The 26,440-nt window shown below is 38.5% G+C and overlaps 1 protein-coding gene across 2 annotated transcripts in view; it reads right to left on the reverse strand.

Moving 5' to 3' along the window:
* ROS1 (ROS proto-oncogene 1, receptor tyrosine kinase) overlaps nt 1–26,440 on the reverse strand; it is a 96,734-nt gene that overhangs the window by 54,338 nt on the left and 15,956 nt on the right. For both annotated transcript variants that reach the window (XM_036248747.1, XM_036248746.1), the window contains exons 6-17: nt 23,235–23,383; nt 22,435–22,573; nt 19,443–19,644; nt 18,715–18,791; nt 17,160–17,282; nt 16,813–16,997; nt 14,459–14,556; nt 10,346–10,842; nt 8,788–9,000; nt 7,962–8,072; nt 6,515–6,693; nt 4,743–4,934 (exon numbers count right to left, since the gene is read on the reverse strand). In XM_036248747.1, coding sequence (XP_036104640.1) covers nt 4,743–4,934; nt 6,515–6,693; nt 7,962–8,072; nt 8,788–9,000; nt 10,346–10,842; nt 14,459–14,556; nt 16,813–16,997; nt 17,160–17,282; nt 18,715–18,791; nt 19,443–19,644; nt 22,435–22,573; nt 23,235–23,383 — 2,165 coding nt within the window. The remainder of the gene's footprint in view (nt 1–4,742; nt 4,935–6,514; nt 6,694–7,961; nt 8,073–8,787; nt 9,001–10,345; nt 10,843–14,458; nt 14,557–16,812; nt 16,998–17,159; nt 17,283–18,714; nt 18,792–19,442; nt 19,645–22,434; nt 22,574–23,234; nt 23,384–26,440) is intronic.

Consider the following 26,440-nt stretch of genomic DNA (forward strand, 5'->3'; position numbering starts at 1 on the left):
GGACACATCGAGTCGCTGCCACCCACACGACCAACCAGGGCCGGGAACAAATTGCAACCGAAGTACGTGTCCTTAGCGGGAACCGAACCCGGGCCTCTCTGGACCGCAGGCCGACGCTCTAACCGCTGAGCCAAACCGGCCAGGGCTCCTAAAAAATTTTAAAAGGCAGGGACTGTTACTCACTTCTAAAAATTATCAACCATACTCCCAGTGCTACTGAACCAGAAACGTTGGGCCTCAGCATCATGTCCAGCCTGCCTAAAGTGAGTCATAACTTTGGACTCTTCAATCACATAAGCCAATGGATTTTGTGTTTAAATCAGTTGTTCCCAAATATTGCTGCATCTCAGTTCCTAAGTTGCATCCTATTAAAGTATGGTCTCTGGAGATGAAACCCAGTCCCCTTTACATTCTCTAACTCCCCAAATAATTCCAATGTGTCACCAAGCTTAAGAACTAATGGCTTTAACCATTTGAAATGGTCTCTTCTGTTCATTATACCCCAAAACATTCTGAAACATTTAAAGAATTTAATATGCACCGAGTTTTTATTTTATAATTGGATAGAGTCATATCCAATATATATATGAAGTCCTATTTCCAGCTGACATCTGAAAACCACTTCGTATACTCTCTCCTTGACTTCTTGTTACCACCCTGTCTTAACTTTATGTCCAGTTGTCTAAGTGAGACCCGAGGAAAGACTGCTTCTCCTGGGAAATAGACTGCATGAGATGGAAGTTACAATTCAAGAGAGATCTTTTTTTTGCTTTCTTTGGCTTTATAGGTATTTTTCAAATAAGCCGAGATTGCCGGAGTCTGATCTCAGAGTAGTGGCTTCTCTACAGCAGGCCTAGAGACTGAGAGGTATCAGATAGGATTGGAGTTGATGACTATATTTTTATTAAGATACAGCAGCATATACACTAAATTGATGAGGCAGTAAAAATGTAAAAGGAATACAATAATATATCCAAGAACTAAAAATAGTTGGTACATTGCCCAATGCCCACCACAAGGACATAGTCTTAAGGTACATGACTGTAAGAACCTTTAATGGTCTTAGAAGTCACAGCTTTCTGTTTTCAAAAAAACTCAACCTACTCTTTTCCTAAAAGGCAAAACACTATTTTAGCAACTTCCAACCTTCTAAGGGTTGAATCATGTCCATGTTTCAGGCTAAAAGCAATTTATTGATTACTTTTTAGTTAAAGTGAAATCAGGTTAATCTTGTTTGGTTATTTATAATGAGATACACTAGAGTCTTTTTTTTTTATCCTCACCTGAGAACATTTTTTTTGCATTTATCTTCAAATAGAGCGGGAAGGAGAGAGGAAGGGAGAGAGAGAGAAACATTGATGTGAGAGAGACACATTGAGTGGTTGCCACCCACACGACCCCAACAGGGACGGGAGACAAACTGCAACTGAGGTACGTGCCCTTAGCGAGAACCGAGCCCAGGACTCACTGGTCCATAGGCCAATGCTCTAACTACTGAGCCAAAGCAGCCAGGGCTAGAGTCTTTTAAATAACAGATTAACTCTGTTTTACATCCTTTTAAATTTATTTTTATTAAAGTATAGATGAGCCCTGGCCAGTTTGGTTCAGTGGTTAGAGCGTCGGCCTGCGGTCCGGAGAGGCCCGGGTTCGGTTCCCGCTAAGGGCACGTACTTCGGTTGCAGTTTGTCCCCGGCCCTGGTTGGTCGTGCGGGTGGCAGCCACTCGATGTGTCCCTTCACGTCGATGTTTCTCTCTCTCTCTCCCTCCCACTCTATCTGTACAAAAAATGGAAAAATGTCCTCGGGTGAGGATGAAAAAATAAAAAATAAATAAAAAATAAAGTATAGATGACATACAATATTATATTAGTTTCAGGTGTACAACATGGTGACGTGACATTTATTTACCTTATGATGTAATAAAAATAAGTCTAGTAATCATCTGTTATCATACAATGTTTTTGTTTGTTTGTTTGTTTTCTTATCCTCACCTGAGGACATTTTTCCATGTTTTGTTCAGATAGAGTGGGAGGGAGGGAGAGGAAGAGAGAGAGAGAGAGAAACATCGACGTGAAAGGGACACATCGAGTGGCTGCCAACCACACGACCCAACCAGGGCCGGGGACAAACTGCAACTGAGGTACATGCCCCCAGCGGGAACCGAACCCGGGTCTCTAAACCGCAGGCCGATGCTCTAACTGCCGAGCCAAACTAGCCAGGGCGTTATCATACAATGTTATTATGATGTTATTGACAATTTTCCCTACACTGTACCCTATTACATTCTTGTGACTTTTCATTTTATAATTAGAAGCATGTAGCTCTTATTTACCTTCACCTTTTCCCACCCATCCTCCCACCCCATCCCCTCTCGCAACCATCAGTTTGTTCTCTATTTCTGTTTTGTTTTTGTTTTTAGATCCCATGTATAAGTGAAATCATATGATATTTGTCTTTCTCTGACTTATTTAACATAATACCCATGTCCATCCATGTTGTTGCAAATAGCAACATTTCCTATCTCTTAAAAATGGGTATTCTACAGCTCCCTTTGCTGAAATTCAACAAACTATTCAAGGTATAAGTAAAATTTAGATGTTGAGTTAATATCCCATCCCTTTACATCACTCATTTGGGCCCATATTTAAAGAGTCAGAGGGTGTTCTATAAATCTTTGGTACCATTGTTATGTCTTATGGCACCCGTACCTTAGAAATCATCCCTTTGATCTAAACTAAAACCTTGAGGTTTAATCCTGTGCAAAAATGTACTGTATACTATGAGCCCAACTCATCCGATGGGGCAAAAATGTTTTAAGCTTAGATGAATATCTCACTTTATATCAAAAAATATTGTAAGTTTTTCATCAAACAAATATTGTAAGTTTTTCTATAAATAACTGGCTCACTATTTTATCAGCACTGCTGATTGCAAAGTATCTTATGACTCCATGCTAAATCTGTGACTAACATATAAGGGATGACAGTGAAATGAAAAGAACTTTGGTGCAAAATGTGTTGCCTTTGAAACACCCAGTAGCATTGATGGAAGCAGACAAATATGACATCACACCATGTAACCAGAGCATCGATTTGCACGGCAGCAACCACACTCACCAGCCTTGACAGGGTTTGGGGAAGGAATTTAAAGAAAAGTGTATTTCACCAAACATGCTGAGAAATCAAATGAGTCACTCATTTATGGAAAAGTCCCCAGGGCCACTCCAGAGTTTTCCTCAGTGGAAATAGTTCAAACAACCAGATCAGAGCGGTGGAAAATTACTGACAAAGCCCCAGGGACAGGAAGTTACTCTTGAGAGAACGTTAGCTTTAATACGTTTTTACAAAAATAAAAGTGCTTCCGCCCGGTCCGGTGGCTCAGTGGTTGAGCGTCGACCCTGTACCAAGAGGTCGAAGTTTGATTCCCGGTCAGGGCACATGCCCAGGTTGTGGGCCTGATTCCCAGTGGGGGGCATGCAGGAGGCGACCAATAAATATTTCCCTCTCATCAATGTTTCTCTCTCTCTCTCCTTCTCCTTTCCTCTCTCTCTAAAATCAATAAAAAATTTTAAATAAATAAATAAAAGTTTAGTATTATAATAATAATAAAAATTCATTATTCAGACATAAAAAATACTTTCTTTATATTCAGACTCAAGCGGCTCAAAAATTTTATTTTTTGATAGAAATGATTAATTTCTGAGTATAGTGTGTAAATTTCTATTTTTTTTAAAATATCTATGTTACAATCTGTATATGCAAATCAGGTCCCTTTGAATATCGTACAAATTATTTATGCATATATCCCATGGAATTGAGATCAAGTGACTCAACAATTTGTTTCTTTGTTTATAAATTAACTGATATATCTGTATTATGTATACTTTTCTATGAACAAAAAAACTTTAAAAATTTTTTAAATTCAAGAAATATTCTAGGTAGAAATAGTATAAATTATTTATTTCTTCTTCATGCTTTTTCTGTAATTTCTAAATTTCCTACAGTAGACATATATTACTATTATGATCAGAAAAAACAAAATTCAGAAATTTAGATGCATACATAGAGGGTGGCTAAACAGGATCAAGAAAAATAGACACTGATTCTAGATGTTGAGGAGGTAAAAATAACATTTGTTTTAGGAACATTACTATATCAGGGTTTTTTTTTTTAGATTGAGTTATAGTAATTAGAGCTTAACTATTAAGTAGAGTTGCCATGTGTCTAGAACTATTCTCATTACTTCCATGAATTATTTCGTTTAATCTTTGCAACAACCCTGAGAGGTAGAATAATTGTTAATATTCCCATTATCCAGATAAAGAAAAACAGACAGAGAAATCAAATTATTTGCTTAGGGGTCAGATAGTTCTTAAAGCAGTCAACATCCAAAACTGATCAAAAATAATAAAACTCCTAATCACCATCCAAAAAGCTCTAATATATCCAACAGAATTCCTGAGACTATAAAAACAATCAGAAATCAAAATGTTTTTAAGTGTGGATCATTCCAGATAAGTCAAACTACAAACATTTCCATATTATACTTTCAAATTTTAAATCAATTATGGCAAATGAAATAAAAGTTAGAGAAATTGTGCTTATACCAAGATCTTACTGTAATAGTATTTTCTTTCAGATTCTACCTTAACTACTCACAATAAGCAAAAACAGTATGATCATAACTATACAATAGCACTATTAAGAATTATTAAATAATTAGATCTTATTTTTAAAATGTCACCTTTTTCCCAGAAAACCAGGGCTGTGCCTGCAGTATAAGGGAACTCTCTCCATTTAGCCTGGTACTTTCAACTGAGTATAGTGTGGTCCAATAGAGATATCCACCAACTGAATCCACCGCCATGTCATTTACCAACAACTTCACATGTGTCACAATATCTGTGTGTCCTGTCAACACAGACTGCCTTTGTATCTATAAAACATAATCATGTGGTCAGTTAACAATTTTCTAATGACATCGTGATTTCTGAATAGTTTATTGCAATCATTATTAAATTGCAGCATTTATCCATTTATTTGTTCAACCACAAATATGTATTGGCACTATACGCTGGGTAGTGTGCTCAGCCTTGTAAACATAATAGTCATAGTACCCTCTTGGAGCTTATCTCTTTTGATGTCTAAAGAGAAGGGAGATACATTTATTTTGAATTAAAATACTTGCTCTTCCTAATCATATATCTAGACAGTCAAAACACTGCTGGATAAGAACATATTATATTGGACTCCTGAAGAACATGTATACATTCCAATAAATAATGATGTCTCTCCTTCCTCCTTTCTGTCAATATACTTTCTTAATGATAACTAATGCTATTATTAGTGAGTACCTATTATGTGCCAGGCAATGTACTTTTTTCAGTCTTTAAAATATAACTTCTTATGACTCTTACATTAAGCCTATAAAGGATATCTATTCCCTATTGTTTCAGGAGTAAACTGGGTTCAAAGAAGTTAAGTAATTTTCCCTGGAGTTAGATTTATAAGAAACAGAGCAAACACTTGAAGCCAGCCCTCACACCCGTTCTTCCACTTCCTCCAACAAACCCGTCTTAGGGAGCATTCTCTGATTAACCCCATTCAATTCTGCCTGCAAGTCACTGGCACTTATGAATTCAGACTAAACACATCGGTAATAGATAAAAGATTGTTGAGTGAATAAAAGCATGAACAATATCACCCTCTTGATTAGTAAATGCTTTAATTTCAGTACTATATTTCCTGATTTGTCAAACTAGTGTTCTCATCATCAACCATCTTTCCTTTCAGAGTGTACCACCACACATGTGCAAGATGTCTTCATTTTGCCTCCAGGTCCACTCCCAACCCTTTCCACTCTCCTCTGTGCCCCTAGAGGCTGATGTCTGTGAATTGCATCAACCGGACTCCCTTGTTCTCTGGCTTCCAGTGAGGTTCAGCCAACAAAAGCACTGGCAGGAGATCGGGGGGGGGGGGGGGCAGAAGGGAACAGGGGTTGGGGTATTCATTCCCCCAAGCCGTGCATTTTGACAGTGATTTGGTTTCATGTCAGCAACTCTGCTACACCTACAGCCCTTAGAGGTTCTTCTCCTTCTTTCCTTTGCCCCTTTATACCTGGAGGTAGTTATATTTTTCCACACTAGCCCAGGGCAGGCTTCACCATCCTTTGTGTTTTTCTTAACTATTTACACCTTTGAAAATAGTCCCTTCACTTAGTTTCTTTTAATTGTGCCTTTGGAGTATGCCATCTTCCTCCAGGACACTGACCCACCTGTGAACATTTTAATATATTTATTTTAAGATAGTATTGAAAATAGTACACCAAAGACATAAAATTTTCTTTACATATAAATGCATGTTAATAAAAAAATTGAGCAGGCTTAAGGACAAATATTAAATAAATAATAGCATAGGTGGTATAAAATTATGGAAAAAAATCATAAAAATAACATTCGAGCCACTGAAGCAGGTGGGCATTACTTAGAGCACCCAAAATGCCAGGCTTTAACTTACCACATACGTCTTTCCAGCCCAGTAGAGAAAGTGACCCAGCCACTCGTAAGCCAACGCCCCTGCTCCTGCAATGTTGGGTATGTGATAATTCTCTGAGATATCGGTCCCCTTCAGCAGCCACACGTAAACATCACCTTTCATGTCACTGTAGTAGAGGCTGTTGTTATACCAATCCATGTCTCAAAACAAAGTGAATTGGTAGCAGTTATTTTTTCACATGTGCTCACATAAGCACCGCAAATCAAGAAATCACACGTGCACCTCTAATTTGAAAGCATATGCTAACATAGATTGTCACTAGAACTTCAGGGATAGATCAAGAATATTTCAATAGTGTTATCCCCAAATCTCTACCCCTGGAACTAGAGAGAGGAAGTAATGTTCAATAAGCATCTCCTCTTTCCCGAACATTGTCCCACGTACTTCTACATATCTCACTTAATTTTTTAAATATGTTTTTATTGATTTTTTTAGAGGGAGAGGTAGAAACATCGATGTGAGAGAGAGAGATAGATTGGCTGCCTCCTGCACGCCCCCTACTGGGGATCGAGCCTGCAACCCAGGCATGTGCCCTGACCAGGAATCAAACCGGCACCTCTCAGTCCATGGGACCTCTCAGTCCATGGGACAACGCTCAGTCCACTGAGCCACACCAGCGAGGCTCTCACTTAATTCTTAAAACAAAGCTATGAAATGGGAATTATTCCCATTTTGACATGGCAAACCTGGGACTCAGTGAGATTATCTATTCTGCCTGAGATCTCACAAATGAAAAGAAGGGAGGCAAGATTCAAGCCAACTCCAAAGCATTCTTTCCATTAGTCCCACACTGCCTCCTAAGCCCAACTCCTTTGCTGGTCAGAAATGCTGTTGTACTTCTAACGGTCCAGCAAACAGATTAAATAATTAGATAATTATAGCAGATGCCATCTTCCAGCAAGCTCACTATTATACCATCCTATAACAAAGACTCTTCTCCATTCTAATGTCTTGCAGGCAAAATTACCCACTCATTAATTAATAATCCTTTTGGGCATAAAATTCTTTCTTATTCTTTATTTATCTCTTCATGCAGCCTTTCCATGTTCCAGTCTCAAAGCCAACTCGCAATAAATTACTGAAAGCATAGCCGTCTTAGGGGAATAACACAGGTTGTTACTGTGAGACAACACTGATCGATTAAAATACATGAGAAGGATATCACAACTTTCCTGAAATGGGCATAAATCAATAATTAAGCTCATGTTCTGTGAAATAATAAATAGCATTCCTGCTTGAGAACAAACATTTTCTTAATAATATCATTGGCAGTATAGTTCAGTCCATTTTTTTTGCTTTCATTATTGACTACCACCAAAACGCTCAATTGGTTTGATTTATTGACTAGTTTAGGAAGTCTGATGAGTAGGAACCTGTCACCCCAAGTGTAAAGGGACTTGGTATTTACCTGACACATTACTTATATCAGAGGACAAGAATTCTCCTGGGTCGAAGCTATTTAACGGTTTACTCCAAAGCCCATCTTCTTTGACAGCCATGATAAACGGCGGCTCTGTAGCTATTTGGTTAAACAAAAAAAATTGAAAGAAATATTGCAGAAAGCACACATTTTTTATTCTAAGGTTTCCTTTATAAAATAAAACAACATTTTGAAAATACTGTGGAAAGGTAGAAGCAATTGTATCTGCTTAATCAAATTACATATCATAGTAAGCATACTTTCTGATTTTTATATAAATATTTGAAATTGAATGTGAAGAGAAACGTGTGGTGATATTGTCTCTATAGCAATGTCATGGTCATGGCAGATTTTTTTTTTTTTTTTGCTTTGGCCCTTGGTTGCCATGGTCCCACTCAGAGGCAACTGTGATAACAGCAGCAGTATAAACTGTACAATTATCTTTCCATTTTCTCTCTGCTGAGAGGATGGGATTTAGCCTAATTCCCCTCAACTTCTCTCCCCATGACCTTCAAAGTTCAAGCAGTGCTATTGTTTAATAAACCATAAGAAAGAAGAAAGCCATGCAGAAGAAGGAAATTATACTTTTTCCCACAAGCTAACTTGGAAAGCTTAAAATAGCAGGCTAGACACACATATATCATACAGTGCTTTATGTGTTTTCCTAATCCCAGATAAACACAGACTCAAGAGGTCATCACACCCTCGATCTAATTTCTTTACCACAATGGAGGTGACTACTTTTAGGGGACACAGGGAGTAAGTCTTTTTTTTTTTTGCAGAATCACTCTCTCAGCCAAGAACATTTTCTCACCTGGCACAAGGGTAGTACCCTCAGAGGGCTCTGACCAAGGGCCTGGCCCCTTGGGAGAACTTGCCCTTACAGAAACAGCATACTTTGTAGCACTCCGCAGCTCAGGGATGTTAAGCATGGTCCCACTTATGTTAGAGAAAACACGGGTGACTGCAGGGACATCTTGGGTTGATATTTTCACCTCATAAGTCCAATTCTGCCAGGCGGAAGAGCCTACTCAGAAGAATAACCAATATTACTGACCAGGATGACATTAGCAAGGGCAGACAAAGGATTGTCAGTAAATTCATCTACAGCCTCACCTTGAGTGGAAGGGGAATTGGGCAGTAATACCTGTTACCCCACTAATCATCAGGGTTAGTTTGACGGTATGACTAGGACAGGGTCCATTCCACCCATACCACTCATGATGCTTACTGAAGGAGACATTCTTCCCCACACGTCAGAGGACAGTGTTCCTCGGGCAGAGCTGTGTTTGGCTGCACAGCACCGCCTGAGGGATGCTCTCTAACACCACCAGGTGGAACCAGGCTCCTAATAAACAAATGCTGTGGCGAATCCCAGAGCTTGCATAGCCCCTTCCTCCCCGAGGCCCAAACGGTACACAAACATAAATCTGCCTATTCATTTTCAGCTGTCTTTGAGCTATACAGCAAGCAGGCATAATTAACTTTGTCTTAAAGTAGAAAGTAGATCATGTTTGCTAAATACTCTAGGAGACCAGGACTTGGCAAACTGCAGCCTCGGGGCCAAATCTAGCCCACTGCTTGTTTTTGTTAATCAAGCTGTACTGGAACACAGCCACGGTTGCTCATACATTTTCTGTGGCTGTTCCCACACTACCAAGGTGGTGTTGAGTAGCTATACCAGAGACCACCTAACCCGCAAAGTTGAAAATATTTACTTTCTGGGCCTTTGTTTATAGAGACAGTTTGCTGCCCTGTGTGCTAGGTTCTGTTCTAAGTGTTCTACTTGTGCATCTTAATTTAATCTGTATGACAACCCATAGAAAGACTTAATAATATCCCCGTTTTCCAGTAGCGGAAACTGATGCAGGGAGTGGCTAAGTATCTTGCCTGGGGTCATTCTGCTAATAAATGGCAAGACCGCCTTTGAGGCCATGCAGGCTGGCTCCAGAGACCACCTACTTACCCACGGCACCAACTGCCTCTCCAGAGACAGAAGTTCAAGTTCAGAGAGTTTTAGGGAGTTGCTCAAATTCATTCAAGATCATGATGGACACAAAATCTCACCCCAAGCGCTCCAGCCCCCTGGCTAATATTCACTCAGACTAGAATGTCTGTGCCTGGCTCCTAGTAGGCAATAAATGTGTGAACTGTTGTGTTGGGAGAAACTGAAAATATAGAGATCCTCCCAGTGCAAAACTAATAAATGCAGAACAAACACATAAAAACTATTTTTTAAAGCTAAGTAGTGCTTCTGTTTGATGAGTGAGTAATCCCATATGAGTTCTCAAAACTGAGTCCCAACGTCAAGCAGTGCAAGCCTTCCTTTCCTGGAGGTGAGGCCCTAACTACGCTGGGGAGAGGGCACTCACTGGCTCCTATGGCGGGGGCCGGAGGCTTCCACTGAACCAGGGCCTGGCGAGAGCCAAACAGCACAGAGAGCTGCTGCGGGCGGGCCGGCAGGGGGTATGGCTGGGTGTGTGTACTAAAGATGACCAAGTTACCAAACCCAAACTCTTCTATGTGTCTCAGGTCACACCCCACGATGAACTCATTAAAAGACAAAGCGTCCTGTTGGAAAATGGCTTTGCCATCTGTGACAAGGAAGTCATTGTCTTCACAAGCAAAGCTCTTCACATCAGCAAAGGGGACGTGAGGTAGGACGAGATGGGAAGCAGAGCCATCCAGAAATGTTGACATGAAGACTTGTGTGGTGTCGTTGAAGTATATGATTCGCTTGGCTTGTGGCTTTACTGCAAAGTCTTTTAATGTGCAACTCTCCACAATACGCATGGCTTCTGCGTGCTGACCAGATGGCACCTGGAGATCTGCCCTATAAATGCCGTCTCTCAGGAGATAAAAGACATACCTGACATGGGAACAAAAGAAGCCTGGTGTGACTCAATGCACAGGTAGATGAGTAACCTCCTCGACCCATTGCTTTATCCAACTGTGCAATCAGAATTATGTATCTCCAGAGTTAATAAGTATAGGATTTTCCAAGGGGCAAAAGAATCAAGATGTTTACTAAAGACAGGCTCTATTCATTTAAGTTAGAAGTTGGAACACTGGAAAATTTCAGCCTGGTTTATAATGCTTAGCATCCTCATCATTATACGTGACTTTTTAGAATCATAGAATTTAAAAACAAAAAGAGTCTTTAAAGATTTTCTAATGGAACCTACTCTTAAAGGAAAGTATATTATATAAAAGTTACACAGCTAAACATGTTAATTATTATAAAATTCTTTTCTCCAAAAAACACAAATTTTTAAGTCTAATTCTGTCAATAAATTTTCCTGTGCATTATAAAACATTTCAACCATTTTTTAAAAACCTTAGTTATCACTTTATGATAAATATTTAGCAGAACTACTTAGCATTTATTGTAGAATAAGTTTTATAAAATACTTACAATTGAAGCAATAGGGCTACCATTTTACAAATCATGAAGAAATAGCCCACAAGTGAGCAAGACAGCTGAGAAGGACCACCCAGTAATCAGAAGAAAGGAGCCAATGGAAGAATTTTGCAAATACACATAATTTGGAGCCAAATATCATGGTAATGATGCTGGTGACTTTTTGATAATGAAAAAGGAAATATTGCTAAAATATTTCATTGATAATCAAATTTGTCAGAATTTTAACTAAAATATAAAACTGTTAATTTGAATGTAGCTAATTTTGGATTTGTGGTCACGGAGATGGATGCTAACAAAAGCGTACTTTTGCTCAGTGAATCTTTCTTATCACAAACCCATGGATTGGCAGGATTTGAAACTCTCATTGCAACTGTCAAACCATTGTCCTTGTCCTACTCAGTCCCACTCTTGTTCTCCTGATGACTATTCCAAACCTTTATCAATATGTTCAAGACTCCTGTGCTAGAACATTATCCTGAGATATAAACTCCATGTTGGATATGGACCTATATTCTTTTTCTTAGGCGAGGGTTGTAGCAGGCAAAAAGCAGAAACAACTTGGCTCTTAACTTCCTGCTTTTGTTTCCCAAATTCAAATTGTTACAGGAATTGGGAGGGACTTCAGAATAGATAGAAGGAAAAAGACATAGGGTGAAGATGACAATTCTTATGCTGAAGAAGGAGGAGTGCATGTTTCTAATGCTCCGTAGGGGAAAGAAAAAAAGAAAAGAAAGGCGCCTGGCTGGTGTGGCTCAGTGGTTGAGTGTCGACCCATGCACCAAGAGGTCGCCGGTTCTATTCCCAGTCAGGGCACATGTGCAGATTGTGGCACAGTGCCCAGTGCGGGGCATGCAGGAGGCAGCCAATCGATGTTCTCTCTCATTGATGTTTCTACCTCTCTCTCCTTCTCCTTTCCTCTCTCTCTAAAAATCAATAAAGAAACAAATTTAAAAAGAAAGAAAGGCGAGGAGAGCTGGCCTGTGGAAGGAAGAACACAGAGGTAAGGGGAATGAGGCAGGGGTGGGGGAGAAGGAAAAACTTTATAGTTAGTACAAACTCAATGAGTGAATAAGTCAACGGTGCAAAATAGCACAAAAAAAAACAAAACATTTTTAATAGCAGGAGAATCAACTATTTCACACATCTGGAATGCTTGAGGAACATTCCTTGAAAGTGTTGCTAAAAGTTATATGTGATCTTTACAGATATTCTATCAGTGTACAGGAGATGATTAGAAGATAGCCCTGGAACAGGAAGGCATGCACTGGTTTCATCTCAAAATAGCTTTGTGATCTTGGGCAATTACTGAATCAACCTGTTCTTTGCTTTTCTATTTATAAAGTTAGAATTTTAAAAATACTTGCTTTATAGGGTTGAACAGGATTAAATGAATTATTGAGGCAATGCAATTAAAACCATATATTAAGTGTCTAATAGTTATTAATTATCATTATTATTTCTGGTCATATTTCAAAACCTAAACACAAATCAATCTTATATTTATGGGGAAAAAAGCACCAAAGACCTCACTGAGGATGCATTTTTTTTTAAACTAAACATCCTTTAATAATCTATTTCCTAGATATACTTTTTTTTTTTTAATCCTCATCTGAGGACATTTTTCAATATTTTGTTCAGATAGAGTGGGAGGGAGAGAGAGAAACATTGACGCAAAAGGGGCACATCTAGTGGTCGCCACCCGCATGACCCAACCAGGGCCGGGGACAAACTGTAACCGAGGTACATGCCCTTAGCGGGAACTGAACCCCAGTCTCTCTGGACCTCAGGCCGACGCTCTAACCACTGAGCAAACCTGCCAGGGCGAGGATGCAATTTGAGGAATTGATTTAGTGGGTGAAGTTCATTATCCTCAGAATGAGTCATTTTGTGTAATTGCCAACAACAAAATTACACTTCACAGGACCCTACATTTTTACAAATGAGAAAAATAAGATTCAGAGAGTCCAAAGGACTTGCCCTACATCACAGAATTTAAATTTTTTTCTGTAATTCTTTTAAACCCAAGATATTAAAATAAATATCTAGTAAATTATAAATTAATATGAATAGAAAAGCTTGATTTTAAATCAACAATGAGCAGTCTCTTATTCAAGAAGGTCAATGTGAGAAAAGTAAAAAGGTGCTATGGACTATTTTTTTTCTCATTCAAAATGAAAATAACTTTATCCCTACAGGAAAGAAAAATGTTTAATCTTACAAACATTGGCCTTGCTTTTTAGTTACTAACATATAATTATCTGGTGATAGTTAAGAAATAAACTACAAAATAACTTCCAATGTTTTCATCCTGCAAATTAGTGTGTATTGGTGATCACAAAATACATTCATAATGAACCCCTCATTCTATCCTCAAAATAACCAAGCTGGGTAGTATTATTGTCATCCCCATATGGACTGATAAAGTAAAGGTCCAAACATGAAGTTATTTGCTGGAGTTGCTATTGCAATTTAGTAGTACAACTGAGCTAAAATATGTCCATTTTATTTGTAGCAAAGGGGAAAATAATTATTTGTAGTGGAAATGCTTTACTTGTCATTAACCTTCGATTCCTGTATGCTAAGGTAGATGCTGGCAGCATTCTTGATCAGTTAGACTCTTGATAGGTTTAAGAGCCAGACCAGAGAAATGAACTGGTGCTGAGTTGCTCAACAAAAGAAAAGGTGTAATGAAAGGAGGAAACAGAGCAGGAAGGGCTTCTTTCAGGGAGCACCGAGGGGGGCAATGAGACTTGAGTTGTGCCATAAAATAGTGACAGTACTAGAACCCAGGTCCCTGAGTCCCAGACGAGAGGTCTTTCCCATATACTCATATTTTGCTGTGAATGAGAAAGGGAAAACTACTTAACTAGAGAAGTTGTGGATCAAGTTTGAAAGAAATTCCCTCCGGGCTCTATAGAATAAAAACTTTACCTGGATTTATTTAAATTTGAGATAAGATACATAGATGGGCTCATCCGATACTATGATGTTTCATTACCATGCAAGTTTCCCAAAATTTCTTGCCAGTGGAATAGAATTCATATTAAGGCTACCCACTTACCCATTGCATGAATCAGCCACAATTTTTTGAGGTGCAGTAATTGAGGGAGGAGTAATTTCTTCAATGTTTGAGCAGTTCTCTAAGTCACAGACATACACCTAGGGAATCAAAATTCCATCATTAGCAAGATAAAAAATTAACATCAAGAAATCAACAGCATTCTTATACACCAAAAATAAACTCACAGAAAGAGAAACTAAAAAATAAAATCCCATTTACCATTGTGGCAAAAAAAAAAAATTAAGATACCTAGGAACTTAACCAAAGAAGTAAAGGACCTATTTGCAGAAAACTACAGGACATTGAAAAAAGAAATAGAGGAAGATATAAAAAAGTGGAAGCATATACCTTGTTCATGGACTGGAAGAATTAACATCATTAAAATGTCCATACCACCCAAAGTAATCTATAGATTCAATGCAATCCCCATCAAAATACCAATGACATTACACAGAACTAGAACAAAAACTTCAAAAGTTTATATGGAACCAAAAAGACCCCGAATAGCCACAGAAATCTTGAAAAAGAAGAACAAAGTAGGAGAGATCACAATACTGGATATCAGGTTATACTACAAAGCCACTGTAATCAAAACAGCCTGGTACTGGCACAAGAATAGGCATATAGATCAATGGAACAGAAGACAGAACCCAGAAATTGAACCCAAGACATTATGCTCAATTAACATTTGACAAAGGTGGTAACAGCATACAGTGGAGTAAGGACAGCCTCTTTAATAAATGGTATTGGAAAAATTGGACAGATACATGCAAAAAAAATAAAAAATAAAAAGAAACTAGACCACCAACTTACACCATACACAAGAATAAACTCAAAATGGATAAAAGACTTAAATGTGACCTGTGAATTCATAAAAATCCTAGAAGAAAATGTAGGCAACAAAACTTCAGACATCACACATAGCAGAATTTTTACTGATACACCTAAGGCAACAGAAACAAAGGAGAAAATGAACACACGGGATTACATCAAACTAAAAAGCTTCTGCACAGCAAAAGAAACAACCACCAAAATAGAAAGGGAACCCACTATATGGGAGAACATAATTGACAAAGATATATCAGATAAGGGGTTAATTTCCAAAATATATAGAGTACTCATACAACTCAACAAAAGGAAGACAAAGAACCCAATTAAAATATGGGCAGAGGACCTAAATAGACCCCTTTCAAACAAGACATACAAATGGCCAAGAGCCATATGAGAAAATGCTCAACATCACTAATCATCAGAGAGATGCAAATTAAAACAACAATGAGGTACCACCTCACACCTATCAGAATGGCCGCCATCAACATATAATCAAACAACAAGTGCTGGCCAGGGTGTGGAGAAAAGGGGACTCTAGTGCACTGCTGGCGGGAATGCAGACTGGAGCAGCCACTATGAGACATAGAAAGGAGTAAGGTTCAGACTGACAAACTTCAGAGGGAGGAAGTGAGGTGGGGATGAGATAAACCAAAGAACTCATATGCATGTATGTGAAACCAATGGACATAGACAACAATGCTTGGGACCGGGGGGGGATGAGGAGGAGGGTGTCTTGAGTGAAAAAGGAGAAACATCTGTAACAAAAATAAATTAATTAATAAAAAAAATTCTATCAGTAGGATTAGCGTCTGTCTATATTCAATTTGGCCAACAAGTATTTCTTGAGCATCTGTTCTATGTTTAAAATTATACTAGTATCTGAACACTTTTTGAAAACGTGAAAATGCCTTTAAAAGTCGGTTTTATATCCTATGTCCTAATGAGTTTATATCCTATTGGCACCAATGAAACACAAGTACCTACTTTCCTGGCTTATAAAGACACTCAACTATTTTTACTGTTTAGGCTGATCCAAGCTTGTGGACTTCCAGCCATACTGACTGTGATAAACCTGTCCCTTTCAAAGAAGGAAACCTGAAACACACCCAGACTGTGTCTTCTCAAAGATTGCAGCAATACTGGTTTTCAGAGACCTATCAGCGTTATGTCCAGTTATTACATAATTTAAAATGCTTGCAGCTGATTTTGACTATGATGGCCAGTCCTACCTAGTTATGGCACCCGGACAACCATCTTATGGAAGATGAATTATCATTAACATAAACTCATGGCTCTGAAAATTCACAAGTAAAGATGATTTAATGGTAGGTCAGGACTAGTACTAGGTAAATCTAGAACCTCCTATAGACCAGATCTATGATTCATTGCTAACCTAGTATCTAAAACAGAGAAAATAATCAATGAGTATTTATTGAATGAAAAAATATGTTTATGTGTAAATATACCAAAATATACATATGAATATCAGTTTCTGATTATTTACTTTAAATTCTCAGACTAACCAGTTCATCCATGATGAAATACATTCTCTGATAAAGCCAGTCTATGGAGATGGAAGAAATTAATCCTGAACCTCTGTAAAAAATTCTCAGGTCAGACATATCAGATATGTTGGAAGCCTCTTTCACCCATATGAGAGTTCCTTCAGAGAAATAAACAACTTGCTGGTGGACATTAACTGATATTCCTAGAAGACCATGCAAATACACGTGCATTATTATATAGCACCAGACAGAAACTTACATCAAAGATAATTAATTTCTTTATTTTTTAATAAAGAGATTAAAACAGAAGTCAACCTAGATCTTTCTTTTCACAGTAAGGAAACATCTCTCTCTATTATACTGACCTGTAATATTATGGTGGGTAGCATCTGACTGAAGGCACTGTGCTTCATCTACTAAATGTTTCAAAGATCTCTTTCTTAGAGAAGATTTTCTGGATAAAAAGAGCCACTGTTCCTCTTCTTGAACTAAAACAACAGCACAACAATGCCAACCACACACACATTGACACAGGAAGATCAATACTACCCTCCCAAGCAAGGGGACTAGCACTTGAAAGAGGCTGGTCAGATTTTCTCTGAAGGCACTGGGGCATTTCAACTGTGGTCTAGATCACATTATTCTATGATTGGGGCAGGAAGTATAGTGTCAATCAAGTGTGTTGTATGTGGTGTGCTTCTAAATGCCGTAAGAATAACATCACATAGGGTATCACCATTCTCAACAGCTTTGCCCCAAGTTCAGCTCATTGTGCTTGGCCGTGAGAATCTGACTGCTTGGTGGAGGTGGTCCAGCCCAGGCCAGAGGAAGTTGTTACACAGCGCACACACAGAGACAGGCATTGTTCATCTTCCTTTTGTCTTCAATTTCTCTCCCTTTGAGGCAGGAGAAAAGTCTTTGTAGGAATGAAATTCGAGGACTGCAGAACTCTGCCTGGTGTCCTGTTCTACTGGAGACTAATGAAGTGTGTGCCGGTGAACACTTTTAGGGCAATTAATAAATGTTATGCAATAATCACAGTAACGACAACCTTAAGCCTGCTCTATATTTAACTTGCCCTTTGCACATGTTTTTTGCATAGCAATAATACCTCTCCTTTCTGAGAGTCTAGTAACAGCCAAAGAAAACAAAGAGTGGTGACAGATGACATTCAATACACACAGGCAAGGTGTGTGCAGATTAGGTAAGGGGCAGTCAAGTCAGCAAATGGGACTCTAGTGAAAACAGACAACAGACTCCTAAAATTCTGAAACTTTGTGTGTTATTCAAAACTATTTTACTAGCTTTCCTCAAATATTTCCGGTGCTGCTTAGAAAGCATTTTCATTTATATTATTTTGCTTACGTAGGCATCATGCAATCAGTATTCAGTCTCTCAAGATAATTGTTAAAATGTCAAAGGTAAAAAAAGAGGGGGTACTTATAAAATAATAAAAGCTAATTTGGTAGGCTGAATATTCAAAATGGTAAAATGAAAATTACTAAGTCCAGATATATTTAAAAACCTTAAGGACACTGGAAGATATCTGATATGCATTAAGTGACAATACACAATATAGAACGGGGGTTGAGGCAGACAGATCATATATACCCCTAAGTGTAAAAATGTGAATCACAATCACTAGTGATTTTACCTGAAACTAAGGATTTGCTTGAGGCTTTTTTTTTTTTTTCATTTTAATTTTTAAAATCCTAAATTCTAATGTGAAATCTTTCAGTTTAACAACTTGCTTCTATTTGCAAATTGAAAGTTTACCAAGTACCAGAAAAACAGTGTTAATTTGGGCAGAAGAGGTGGGGTCTGGAGGAACACCAGATGGCCCAGGACCTCTGAGGTCTGAACCCACCCTTGCCACCCCCTTTAAAGTCTGTTTAACAGAAGAGGGTTCCTGGGCCATACCTGCTGGGGATGAAGTGGTAACACTAGATTCTGCTTCTGGCCCCTCACCAACTTCATTTACTGCTGCAATAGAAAACCTATTCCAAAAACAATTTGGAGAGATGTGTTTCACATGGCATGGTGTGAACAGAAGGTAAAAATAGAAGGAGCAATAATGTTTCTATTTAAAGGACAATGTGACAATGCATGTGTCTAGTTACTTGGTGCCAGTGCTCGGCACTAAAATGATCATCAATCACATCCTTGTTTGCATTTCCCATAGAACAGTTCAGGGTCACAGAGGTCAAAAACTGAACTCTGCTATCGGCATGACCCCCGTTCCCACCCTAATTTAAAGGGTCTTAGTAAATGCTAGAAAAGCTAACAATAATAAAATAATAACCCCTAATGGTTCATAAAAAAAATACCATTAACAGAAGTTCAATTCTTTACTTTTTTATGTTGAATTTAATGAAGAAATGCTATTCATGGTATTTATGTCTTTTATTAGCTCATATTTATAAGGATCCTCTGTATATAACAGAAACACTTGAGAATGTTTCTGCTTAAGATGCATAACCTAGTAAGCACGCAAACTTGAGGAAAAGCACAATAACTTCATCCCAACAATATAGATTCAAGGGGACTTGTCAAAATACATTTAAACTATCTTCTAGCCACATTGCTTAAATTGTTACCATGCCTGCAGCCATGCTAGTTACATTCTCCTTGCACCACTTAATTCTTACCTGTAGGTGGTATTTGGTAGAGTAGAATAAAACTGGAAACTGGTTCTCTGTGTTCCTGAGTCTAATTTTTGATTTTTGCTGATCAGCCTTAAGTTATAACCCAAAATAGGTCCGCCTGGGAATTGGGGTGGAGCCCAACTGACTTCCACAGTGTCAGGACTTGAGCTCTCAATGTTTCTGATGAAAGGAGCAGTTTCAGGAACTAGAAGAAATAATGGTGACAGAGTGAGCAGAAACATGTACAGGGCTTATGTTTTTAAATAAGATAGAAAACAATGTCCTGTTTACTAAAATGTAAGTGAAATGTTTTTATTAATATTCAAAATAAGTGATAGAGAGAAGATGGTAAGATGAGTTGCAACTCTTGATCCCCAAATCTTACCAGTTAGCTACTTTCCTAAGGGACTCTTTCAAATGTTATTTTCCTCACGTCTAACTTGTGAACTAGAATTGCATGTGGAAGTATGCAAACAGAATAAATATTCTAGGAAAAAGTTGTCAAAAATCTCCAGACACTTAAAATAATTGAATGTGGGACAGAACCAAGCTGGAAAGGAGAAGGAAATCTAACAAAATGGAGTCAATAATGAGCATGAGTTGAAAGAATTAAGTCCCGGGGCCTTTTTGCTCACTAGAGCTGTGGCTGACTAGTTCCAGCTAGAGATGTGGGATCAGATAAGCCTGAACAGAACAATCTGCTTCACCTCTGAAGGCATCATCTCCCATGACCCAGACTACACCTTCCTTCCCCCAGTTCCCAAGGTCCCTTGGAATCCAGGGTGACTACACTTTAGCTACACTCCCTCCCTTGCAAAGAATTAAAGGAGCATGCAGTAATTAATGAAGCATCCACTCATAGATGTCAGAAGCTACCTAAGTGGCACAAAAACAGAAAGGAAAACAAATGGTCTAACATCCATATCTCCACCTACTTCTCATACCTCCCACCCCCTGAAACCACACTCTTTTTCCTTGGGAAGATATAATTTGATGTCTCTTTGCTCTTTAGTAGACTTCTGTCCCTTACACCTTTGGGCAAATGCTTTATATCATCCCTGATTTGTTAGAGTTGGGAGAAATGAGATAGTTCAGCCCTCACACTGGATGAGTTTTTAAAAAACCAAAGGGCAGGAAAGGGTGACATCTGTAATCGTGTCAACAATAAAAATGAAGTTTTAAAAGAAAGAAGAGAGAGAATAAGAAAGAAAGGAAAAGAAAAGAAAAGAAAAGAAAAGAGGAGAAAAGGGCCTTTAACTGATCTCTCAGCCCTTCTCTGATATAACTCTTCCCCAACTCTCAGACTAATCTTCAGCAAACACAGATATTATTGCATCAGTCTGCTGCTTCATGCACTAGTCACCTTGGTGAAGAAGGAAGTAGGAATCATCTACCAATGAATGTACCAGAGAGCCTAATTCCTTAGGGTTAATGCCCAGACACAATCTGCTCCACTTCAAGCAAGTTAGATGCCACCTACATGGTGTGATTATTGTCCAAGTCTCCCCACAAAAACACTCCCTGAAAGACTGGTCAGATTAGGCAAGGTATTCCTTGCCCAGAACCATTCTACTTGGTTAAGAAATTATCTACATAAGGGCCCTAATTACAAGGCAGTCATACCATCTAAAGTCATGTACTTCCCATAGAGAATAGGGCATGAGGCAATAAAACGCAAAACAGATAACTTTACAAGTTTTGATATGACTAGAAAAGCAAGAGAGAATTGAAGCATGAGATGCTATCCATAGGAAGACCACCCAGTACGGGGTATGGAACCCTTGGAAGTTATGTGGGCTTGCATGTCCAGGCGAAAGGCCCAGAAATGGAAAGCAAAGTTTGCTTTTTTTCATTATTTTGATTTGACCAACCATGAGCCCTGAACCATGGTGTGTCTCCAGCACTGGAAAATGATACAGCAGAGTTGATGTGCATGAAGCATTTCTCTGAACAAAGGGGGATGCACATATTCTACTGTGATCTGGAACAATGCAAACATGGTCCTAGTTCAATGTCTGACCTGAGGGAATGGTCAGGGAATAATTAGCAGAGGTGGCCACACTTACCCTAAAATCTAACAAGCTAGAAGAGGACACTAGTCTGGGAAGGGGGAAAATGCCCGGGTCAACTTCATCAGCTACCCGGCTATGCTTACCTAGGTCCAAGGCCTAGTTCAAACTGAGGGCCTCTGCACACAGCTGAATCTCCAGCACTGAGGGGTAGAGACATCTAACACCTGGCCTGGAGTAAGTCTTCACTGGCCCCCTCAGCTAGCTCTGAGGCTGAGGGTACCAGATGGCTCTCCCTGAGTGTCTGCCCCAGGCATTCACTTCCCCAAAAGCTCTAGGCTTGCATCCTTTTTCTGATGTAAAAGTCACATCTTCAAAACAAAAAATCAGAAAATGCTCCAATATATGTACTATTTTTTAAGTCACCGCTGATAAAATGTATTATAAAATATATTATAATAACCTCCCAGCTGGTCTCTCTACCTCTGTACTTGCCAGTCTCTCTCATTCTCTTGATTCATTCCATTGGTAGTTGCCAAAATGATCTTTTTAGGGAGCATGTGAAACCTCCCATAATTCCTCACTGCTTACTGAGCCTTCTTCTGACCACTTTATTTATCCTGCAACCTGACTGTTCTTCCCCTCATCCCCCCCCTATTTTTAATACCCTAAAGGACAGACCCTGTTCAAAACATTCCTCTATCATCGTTCACAGCACCTTCCCACTTATGATATACTTTCCTTAGTTTTTATGTTTACCGCTTAATTTCTGTTTACTGCTTCCACTGAAATGTGAGCTCTACAAGAGCAGGACTTTTTGCTTTAATCACAGAGGTATGGTGAGCACCTAGAACACTACTTGGCACATTTGTTGAATGGATCCATTACTGAAAGAATAAATTTATTTCTTTGTTTAAAATAAAAGCAAATGAAACCAAAGATGTAGAGTAATCTCCTGTAGCATAAGCAACATGCACATGCCATACCTCCATAAGGATGAGTCCTGTAACTGGGACTCGAGGGTGAAGACAGCTGCAGCTGGGCTGTGAAGATCCAAACCACTCGAAACACATACTCAGTGAAGGGATGCAGGGGCTCTACCATATATGACAGCTTGGACACAGCCTGGATCAACAAGAGATCAATTGTCAACACCGGTACTATTCATTTTGACTCCAGAGCACAGATTAATTTGGAGAAGATTAGTGACCTTTTGGATATGAGGTGACTCAGCACCTGCCAGACCAGATGAAATGAAGGTCTGGAGTTTAGAGCTGAGTCATCCAGATGTAAGTCTGCATAATTGACACAGAAACTCTTTCCTTCTTCAAAATTGCAAAATTATGGATTCAATTATTTGACGTTTACCACAAGGCTTTCATTTTTCTATGTCAATATACTTGGTGTTTTGGGACTATTTTCCTCTGAACTGGCTCATGCTTTCCTGAAAAGGATAGTTCTGATGAACTTCCTGCCCTCTCCTAGTTATAATCATTTAAAGTGGGAAGGGCAGATAATGACCAATGATACTGAGTAATTGGATATATGATGCTAGCTGAAGGAATAATATGGATGTCCAATAATATATTTTCCTCAAATATAAAGGGTTTCTCATTAACATGTTACAGAATAGCAGAGATTAAAATTTATCTAATCCAAACCACTCTTTTTATGCTTGAATCTTCCCCAGATTGTCTTTATACCTGTAAGTATACGTAGTAATTTGGCACTTTTATAACTTAGGGGGGGAAAGACTATGTTTAAGTACATAGGCCACTTTTCATACCTCAGTGTAAGTCCAGCTCCCCAGAAGTTGTGCATATTTCCACTGAATGATGTATTTTATTCCAGAGATGTTGGCAGATTTCCACCGTAATGTCACACTTTGGTTTCCAATGGAAGACGCAAAGGGCGCAGAGGGGAGGCCTGCATTTTCTGGGGAGAAAACAAGATTTTGTTCACCATGCTCCCACATTCCCACCAATAGTGTGCAGGATTCCAATTTCTCCACATCCTCTTAAACATGTTTACTTTTCTGGTTTTTTTTTCTTTTTTTTACACGTAGCCATCCTAATGAGTGTGAAGTGGTATTTCATGTTTGTTTTGATTTGCATTTCCCTAAGGATTAGGGATATTGAGCATCTTTTCATGTGCTTATTGGCCACTTTTATATCTTTTAGAGATATGTATAAGTTCTTTGCCTATTTTTAAATTGGATTGTTTGGTTTATTTTTTGTTGTTGAGATTTAGGAGTACTATATATATTTTGGATATTAATCATTTGTCAGATATATCATTTGCAAATATGTGTTCCCATTCTGTTGGTTGTTTTGTTTTTTTAACTATAAAATGTTTTAATTTTCAAGAAATCCAGTTTGTCTGTTTTTTCTTTGTTGCCTATGCTTTTGGTGTCATATCCAAGAAATCATTGCCACATCCACTGTGTTTTCTTCTGAGGGTTTTATAATTGTAGGTCTTACATTTAGGTCATAAATCCACTTTCAGTCAATTTTTGTGTATTATGTTATATAAGGGTCCAGTGGATATCCAGTTATTTTGCATGTGGATATCCAGTTTTTCCAGGACCATTTGTTGAAGAAACTGTCTTATCCCCATTGAATGGTCTTGAAGACTTGTCAAAAATTATTTGACCATTGCCCTGGCCAGTGTGGCTCAATTGGTTGGTTGATGTGCTGGGCACCAAAAGGTTGCTGGTTCAGTTTCCAATCAGGGCACATGCTGGGGTTTCAGGCTCAATCCCCAGTAGGGGGTGTGCAGGAGGCAGCCAGATCGATGTTTCACTCTCACATCGATGTTTCTCTCTCTCTCCCTAACCCTCTCCCTCTCCCATCCTCTACTCTCTTCCTCTCCCTCTCCCTTCCTCTCTCTCTAAAAATCTTTTTAAAAAATTATTTGATCATATATGTAAAGTTTTATTTCCAGACTCTCTTATTCTAGTCCATTGGTCTATATGTCTGCCTTTATGCCAATACCACACTATTTTGATTACTGTAACTTTGTAGTAAGTTTGAAATCAGAAAATGTGAGTGCTCTAGCATTGTTCTTCTTTTCCGCATTTGTGACCCCTTGAGTTTCCATATGAATTTTAGGACTGATTTTCCCATCTCTGCAAAAACATCTTTAGAATTTTTGACAAGTATTGCATTCAACCTGTAGATCACTTTGTTGTATTGGCACCTTAACCACGCTAAGTCTTTCAATACATAAATATGAAATGTTTTCTATTTATTTAATCTTCTTTAATTTGTTTTAGAACTATTTTGTAGCTTTCATTCACATGTATTCACCTCCTTGGTTAATTCTTAAGTATATTACTATTTTTGATGCTATTGTAAATGAAATTGGTTTCTTAATTTCCCTTTCAGATTGTTTATTATAAGTATATAAAATGCAATTTTATGTTTGAGTGTTGACCTTGAATTCTGCTACTTTGCTGAAGTTGTTCATTCGTTCAAGGGCTCTTTTTGTGATATTTTTAGGGTTTTCTACATATAAGATTTTATCATCTGCAAAGGTAATTTTACTTCTTCCTTTAAAATTTGAATGTCTTTTATTACATCCACCAAATTTGAATACTCTTTTCTTGCTTAATTGCTCTGCCAAGGACTTCAAGTACTATGTTGAATACGAGTGGCAAAAGCAGCCATCCTTACCTGAACTTAGAGGATAAGCTTTCATTTTTAGGAAAAAAAATCAATACTCTGGTTGAGAGAACATGCTAAATTTTTGTAAGGAACTTAAAATGGCTAAATAAAACTCCTATTGCCTCATTTTTCTTATTAAAAGTTGGCACAGTTCTAATCACTATAGATACTGAATCTGGGACAATTAAAGTTCATACCATTATACTACTCTGTGACCCCCCAAAAATAAAGCCGTGGTCATCTGAAGGTCCACCCCACAGAAAGACTCAGCACAACCCTTCTCTGCTGGATCGTGGTTCATTTCTGGCTATGATAACTACACAAGCAAAGCATAGGTCCACTTTTCACCTTTTATGGTATGAAGCACTTAATTGCAGACACTGGAATACGCTGTGTTATACCTTGAAGAGGAGTCCAGTGATGAGCTGTCAGCAGAGTAAGGAAGAGGAACCATGAGGCATCAAAAAAGATGTAAGTTAGAACTGGACAGAAGGGATCAGAATTTTGTAAGTACAAGTCAATCTATATTTCATAGCTAAAAAAAAAGATATGTGTTTCAGCCCTGGCCGGTTTGGCTCAGCGGTTAAGAGCATCGGCCTGCGGTCCCGAGAGACCCGGGTTCGGTTCCCGCTAAGGGCACGTACCTCGGTTGCAGTTTGTCCCCGGCCCTGGTTGGTCGTGCGGGTGGCAGCCACTCGATGTGTCCCTTCACGTCGATGTTTCTCTCTCTCTCTCTTCCTCTCTCTCCCTCCCTCTCTATCTGAACAACAACAACAAAAAAGATATGTGTTTCAAAGTCATGGTGATACATATGGAAAAAAAAAAAAAGATGTAAAGTAGGTTTATTCTAAAATATCAAGACAAGAGTGAACCAAATGAGAAAGAGAAGTTAAACTGAGCTATATGCTAGTTTTAATACAGTACATAGCAGAGTGAATAAGAAAAGGCTCTGGAATAAGATAGATAGCTGAGTTATAATTCAAATTACATCCCTTTCCACTTATACAACCCCAGCCAACCCTAAGCAAGTATTTATACTTGTGCCTCATTTTTCTCATTTGTAAAAGGAAGAAGATGATAATATTTATACCTCTGAGGACAAAAAGAGCTAATTGCTATAAATTACTCAGAACAACACCTGACTCATAAATGCCTAATAAATAACAGGTATTTGTATTTCAATATATTATTAGCTATTATCATTCTTGCTCTGTGAAAAAGGGCATGGAGGGTATTCCAAATAGAATAATATAGGAGACCCACAGGTAACTTGGATCATGAGTTAGAGAAAAACACTATGTTAGGTGCATGGGCAAGAAGATTCATT

The sequence above is a fragment of the Molossus molossus genome, unplaced genomic scaffold, assembly GCF_014108415.1.
Source record: "Molossus molossus isolate mMolMol1 unplaced genomic scaffold, mMolMol1.p scaffold_m16_p_8, whole genome shotgun sequence".
Classification (NCBI taxonomy): domain Eukaryota; kingdom Metazoa; phylum Chordata; class Mammalia; order Chiroptera; family Molossidae; genus Molossus; species Molossus molossus.